Source organism: Cupressus sempervirens, chromosome 11, assembly GCF_028749045.1.
Source record: "Cupressus sempervirens isolate cs-2001-9-10 chromosome 11, ASM2874904v1, whole genome shotgun sequence".
Classification (NCBI taxonomy): Eukaryota; Viridiplantae; Streptophyta; class Pinopsida; order Cupressales; family Cupressaceae; genus Cupressus; species Cupressus sempervirens.
Window position 1 is genome coordinate 795,973,675 of NC_143128.1, and position 6,872 is coordinate 795,980,546.

The 6,872-nt window shown below is 31.9% G+C and overlaps 1 protein-coding gene across 1 annotated transcript; it reads left to right on the forward strand.

Moving 5' to 3' along the window:
• Positions 1 to 1,397: 1,397 nt before the first annotated feature.
• LOC149531983 (LOB domain-containing protein 11-like) lies at positions 1,398 to 3,758 on the forward strand. Its single transcript, XM_089809519.1, has 3 exons — positions 1,398 to 1,477; positions 1,567 to 1,737; positions 3,297 to 3,758. Exons 2-3 carry the CDS (start codon positions 1,567 to 1,569, stop codon positions 3,591 to 3,593), a joined length of 468 nt encoding a protein of 155 aa, XP_089665645.1. The 5' UTR covers positions 1,398 to 1,477; the 3' UTR covers positions 3,594 to 3,758.
• The last annotated feature ends 3,114 nt before the right edge of the window (positions 3,759 to 6,872 follow it).

Here is a 6,872-nt window from a genome sequence, read left to right on the forward strand (position 1 = left end):
TGTATAAAAGAATTCACAAAATACTAAAAAATAGAATAAAATGGCACACATTGCTAGCCTAGAATACCATTGCTTGATGTTGAAAACATTGGGTTCTGAACCAACATGTGACATGATAATCAATTACTATGTGTTTAAATAAAAGCTAGGTAAACTTTTTTAACATAAGTAATATCAATGGCACGACATAGCCTTTGCGTCCATGTGAAATGTTTTTAAAATATAGCTATGAATCAGTATGACCACATATGAGGATCTTGTCCCTATATAACAAAGTTGAGGCTCAAACCCACAACCACATCAGGTCAATAAAGGCACAAACCTACAACCACAATGGCCCAACAGAGGTTTGAACTTGGGTGGTGACAACAACACCGCCAATAACCAACAATTTAAGTGGTGAAGCCCTAGAGCATAAATTACCATAACACTTTACTTACATATATGCTTTCAATTGTCAAAGAAACAATAACAATTTTATACCTTGTCTCTTACATCTAACCTCTATCATGTCCATGAACATAATGTGCCAAATCACATAATATGTCATCTTTCTAAACTTGAAATATTTAGATTCATAGTATGATTATACGATAAAGACTCGTCCATTGCTTGATGGCCGTCACTCTTAATGGTCAAAGAGACAATATAAAGCCTACAGCTCATCTCATACACCTAACCTTCAACAAGTCTGTGAATATAATGTTTCAAATTTCAAAACAACTTGTTGATTTTCTAAACTTTGAATATATATATTCACAACAAAATTTTAACATTAAAATCTACCATTGCTTGATGGTTGTCGTTCTAATACTTTACTTGTATATCACACTTTTCAATAATTGAAAAATCAATAACAATTTTACACCTCACCTCATACAACTAACTTTTAAAAACCTCCATAGATTTTTCCCCAAAACTTTATCTTGTTCCATGAATGTGACCTAAGTTGTGTCCAACCAAGATAATTTGGCAACCCAAAAGACATGGCCTTGCAAAGTCAAGGATGATGAACTTTGCGTGAACATCTAGAAGAGATTCTGCCCGTGAAATGAGGCAGGAAAAGGATAGATTGCAGGCCCCAGGCCCCATTGTTCGTGTGAACTTTTCAGATATTCCCATCAACACAGGCGCCTCACTTTGCCTCAAATTTCCACATCCCCACGGTTTGAAAAACCCATCCATCTTTGTCAGAGAAAATATTGACTGCTCATACGTTGCCATATATCTGGCATTTGGGTGGCCTTTTCATGCCATTATTTTCCTTGTCACGCATACTATTACAAATGTGCAAGCCGCCGGGGTCATCAATGTTGATTTCAAATTCCACGTTCCTTCAAGTCAAAGGAAAAAATATATATAAGCTGTTTTAACACTCAATTCTGTGTGCCAAATGATCTATAAATTCTGAACATTCCTTCTTTGCTCTTCCACGAAGACAGTGAGATTTTGTGGGACGATCTATTCTAACTAAAAGGTGAGACTTGTCATATGTGTTACAACTTGATTGTTTTGAATGTATGAACTCATTTTGTTAATGGCGAACAAGTGTTCATGTGTTTGTAGATGAAGGGCGACGTAAAAGGCTCTGCACCAGCATGTGGTGCATGCAGGATTCAACGTAGGAAATGCTCAGACAAATGCCTGCTTGCTCCCTACTTTCCTCCCACTGATATTAGAAAGTTCGTGATTGTGCAGAGAGTATTTGGGGTCACCAACATTGTCAAGCTACTTCATGTAAGCAAAAATCTCAATCAGAGTTCTGTGTTACAACAGTTGAGAAATCAGAATCATACTCTATGTGTTTTAATATGTATAGACAATTGTTAATCTCATCTTCACATAATATCCTTAAGAAGTAGTTGGATTTATAGTATTTATTAAGATTTGATTTTAGTCAAATTTATTGAATCATATTTAATTTAGTGAGTAATTGTTCATAGGAATTGTATTTTATAAAAATGTTTGTTGTATTTAGATGATTTTCATAGTGGTAAGGCATAAGGATGCCTCAAAAGTCAATATTATTTCAATTCAAGCATGCTAAATACACATGTTTATCTCATCTTTACATAATAAATAGTTGAATTTATGATTTTTTTTGTTAGGATTTGTTTTTATATTATTTTTAGTCAAATTCATTGATATCATATTGTAAGAGTAGTGATTCACATCTCAGTACTTATAGTCCACTTACTTGTTGCATCTAGGTGATTCTTATAATGGTGAAGTATTATGACTTTCCAAAAGATAATCAATCTTGATATTATTCCAAATCAAGCATGCTTTTATCAAGAGTTTTCCTCAAGCAAGCCCACTTAACTAGCTAGCATATTTGTAACACCTTTAACAAGTGTTGTTCTTAATGAAGCAATCGTTATATATCTCTTTTAGCTAAGTAATTGATAAAGAGGTATTTCCTCCAATGTGTCAAGTTATGATATTTCTATCACGATTCGAGTGTGTGGCTTTTGAGTTAAATTTTTGGACTCATATTTCATAAGTAGTAACCTTCACACACACACCCATGAGAATAAATGATCCACTTATCATTCATTGCATCTATAAAGTGCTCATACAGGTGAAGTATTAGGGCTTGTTAGGAGGCCACACATTCACATACTATTCTAACTTAAATGTGCTTAACCAAAGAGTTTCATGGTATCTCATATGCAAAACCTTCAACAAGTGTTGGGACTTCTAAACCTTAGAAATACAATAAGAAGCTCATTAGCATGCCAAAAAAAAAAAATATCACTTCACCAAAGCCAACCCTCTATTGAGACATTGTGGCAACATCAACAACATGCATAAGTGTTGTTATTCATTTATAAATTCTGTATTGAAAAAATATACAACTGGTCTTCAATCAATTAGAAGTTGTATATTCTATTACTTAATATAATTAATTCTACTTTGACTTGCTATATATATATATATATATTTTTTAAGTAATTCCTTCACTTATTTATTTATACATAAAGAATATAAATACAGAAACAAAACACTTTGGTGTGCTTCACTTTGACCATTGATCCCTCCTATTCATAGCCTCTTCTTGTTACCCAAATAAACATATTTTTATTAGTATTGTTATAGATTGAATTTCACATCACTGAGAAATGATTTTAATAATGTTGAATTGTCTTTGAACTCTTTTCCATATAGAATCTCCTACTATGAATTATCCCAATTTTGAAATGAGCATGGGAACAACTAGATTCATATTCATGGACTGTAGAAACCTCATGCTTCTTATTCTTGTTATTAATTGCAACTATGTCATTGATGAACAGGAATTACCAGTAGAGAAGAGAGGTGATGCTGTATCGAGTATGATATACGAAGCAAGCGTGAGAATTGAAGATCCAGTGTATGGTTGTGCGGGTACAATCCGTAGGCTTGAACAACAAGTCTCAGAATTGCAATCTCAGTTGGCAAATATTCAATTGGAGCTTCTCAACGATCGCTTGCAAGCAGCAGGTCTCCCACCGTTCATCACCACAACAAATACAAATAACTCCATCTGTGACACCCCAAATTCAGACGAAATGGATCCAATGGAGTTGTGGGAATATCCATTCCAGACATAATCAAAGGTCCAAATGAAAAATTTGTACAACACAAATAGAAAAAGCTTTACTTATTCACATCAAATCTCAACTTATTCATTCATCACAGACTTCCTTGGATGATATGTTGGCTTTCATGGACTGATATTATAGATATGCAATTTAATGTATGCTTGGATCTGCTCATTTCAGACTAATAGTTAGCTCTATTGCTTGTTTTTAATTTCTTTTCTAATGGCCCTCATGGGATTATTTGAGGCTAGCTTTCAAAGATCAAACCTTATATCTCTTCTAAGAGGATTTTGGCAAATTGAAGGTTGAAACAATCTCAACAAATCACAGTCATAGTGCCCCACTATCAATTAGTGGTATTAATATGTTTTTATTTCTTTTTCTTTTTTTTTTAAAATCAAGGGGTGTATGTGCTGCTTGCCTAGTAGTGGCGTCAATATGCTTGTGAGTAGTGTCAATATGCTTGTGAGTGGTACTCCTTAATGTAGGATGGGAATTTTGTTTATTAAATTTGTGGACATGTTTTTTTATTTTTCTATTCAAATTAGACATTTTAATGAATACTATTGATTTTTTTTGTTACACATAATTTAGTTAATTCTGCTGTCTTTGTTGAATTTTGAATTGAATATGTTGACACATGAAATATTTCACTTCAAAATTGATTTAGTTTATACAATTGATTTTAAAGTTGATAATTCTAAAGTATGACTATTATTTATCAATATGCACTCTAAAATTTTCAAATCACTTCTTGTATATTTAAAGACACCTTCAAAAAGGCTTTAAAAGATTAAAAGATACTTGAACATCAATATGAAAATTGATAGGAAAAGGTTTTTGAAATTTGTATTTCTATTGTATATTACTATTATAATTGTTTGTATAAATGGTCTATATTTATTTATCATTTTTTGCCCATATAAAGAGTACAACATCTTTTTTGGGACGACACTCTTAACCACCTATCATTCATCTTGAAATGTGTTTAAAAGATGGTAGGAGAATCCAAATTATATGCCATTTTGATATTATAAGTCATACTTTTGGTACTCTTATGACATTGATGCAGTACAAGGCAGGTGTACTTCCAAAGGAGATGACAAAGCCTCGAACAAATACAACACTATGGAATACAACAAGATACAATTTCCAATAACACACTTATAAATAAGAGATCTTCATATACAACACTGAATACTAATTGATAAGACAACTCACATTACAAAATGATAAGCAACATATCGAGTTGCAAGGTCTTCCTAGTTAGGGCCATTTACTTTCCAAATTATAGACCAAACACATTATTCCAAGCTTCCTCAAGTATCTTCTCAATTACCACTTACATAATACTCCTTGACTCAAGGAGACTACATGGGTGAGTGCACCAAGATGGTGTACAAAAAGGGGGGTATAAGTGGACACCTTTTTCCTGAAAAAAATAACAAGATGTATAAAACATATAAATTGTAGTACTCTAAATCTAATTTCTAAACTACTAGAGTTTTTTAAAAATAGATAAGATTAAGTGTGTCAAACTCTGTGCACACGAAAAATAGTATCTAATTTTTTAGAAAACATAACATAGTTGTTTTCGTGTGTAGCACAAAAGGCCAACTTATATTTAGTATCTTGCATATCCCTTTGGTAAGATGATAGTTAAGAGTCATATCTAGAAGTTGTGTATTTTTTTGTAATTTTATGATGAGTATTTTTATTATTATGAATTATTAAACTGACTACATCTTGAAATTTTGGTACATGTTCGTGTGCTAAGCATAACTTGCATCAAAATAATCAAAAATGAATTTTTAATTTTCTTCAAAGTGTATAGAATCAAGTGTAGAACAATAATGTATAATTTATTTTGAATTTGGTTAAGTATATTTTTTTTAAAAAATGGTAAACATATATCAATGAGGAATGTCATTGAGGCATTAGTAAAAGTAATTAAAGTTTTCATTGTTAACATTGTCCAAAAATAAAAAAATTTACACATTAGAAAGCAAAGAAGACATGTGATATTATGGTAGTAGTTTTAGAGATACCCACTTCACCATTAGAAAACCTAATGAAGGTAAAGATAAGAATTCATCTTAGAAGACTAAAAAATGTTTGAAGGAAATTTTTTTTTGGAGGGAAAATAGTCTCCCAAGCCTTTGGGTCATTTTCCTATGCTATCACCAAGCTATAACCCAATCATGTTTCTAGGATTCAAATAACCCAATTGGGTTATGAAATGAAAAAGTGCATTCAAAATCTAATTTAGTTATTCAAAACCCATTAGTTTGTGGAGAACTAAAAGTAGGCTTTACTCTGAAGGCCATAACTTTCACATATAGAGTCCAATTGACTTTGTTCAAAATGCGTTGGAAAGATATTGAAGAGATCTACAACATGATGTAGATAAATCAATCATATTTTATCAAAATTATACTTTCCATCAATTTGAATTAAGATTATCTAAAAAAGGTAGTCATTAATTTCTAAATGCAAAATCAATAGGTAAAGATGAATGCTAACATAGTGTTCATTCTCTCTCTCTCAAAAGAATATACACAAAATCACTCACTAACTAAATAAATCCTAAGATATATCTTTTACTTTTCATAACCTCTCACATTCTTTAACTAAATCCTAACTATTGGAATTACAATAGGAAAGATAAACTTTTGAGAGGGGAGGAGGGGGGAGGGGGTGAATCAGTGCTTTAATCTTTGACTCATAAAACATTCACCACACATCCATCTCATACATTCAATAAGTAAATTGAAATACCATGTAAAGCATGTATGTCTAAATCATGTAAATAAGTAAGCATTCATACATATATGACACCAAATATGATTACCCAAAACCCTCTAATGAGAAGGTAAAACTATGGTGGGAATGACACCCGCAAATTTTCACTATTGCAATAATAAAGTGTATCCAATAAAGGTTATAATGTTTGATCATGAGACAAGATCTACCCTATGAAAGGTTTTCCCTATTAAAGGCTTACAAAGACTATTAAGTCTTACCCTGTTAAAGGATTTGGACACCCTATTAAAAGTGTGCCTTGTTAAAGGACTTTAACTCACACTAAAATAAGAACCATGTTAGAGGATTTCAATACAACCTATTAGGACTACTCTATTAAGAGATTTAACTAATTCACCTATTAGAATGTCTCAACATTGATTATACATCTAGCACTTTGTTGCTTGATGATAGATCACCTCTAAATTGATGTATTCTTGATCCTTTCTTGATCAAATGTCTTTCTGTTGTTTTCTATTTCCTTCC

Coding starts and splice junctions, on each gene's coding strand:
- LOC149531983 (XM_089809519.1), top strand. CDS start 1,567: ATGAAGGGCGACGTAAAAGGCTCTGCACCAGCATGTGGTGCATGCAGG. Junction 1,738..3,296: donor ACATTGTCAAGCTACTTCAT/GTAAGCAAAAAT, acceptor ATTGATGAACAG/GAATTACCAGTAGAGAAGAG.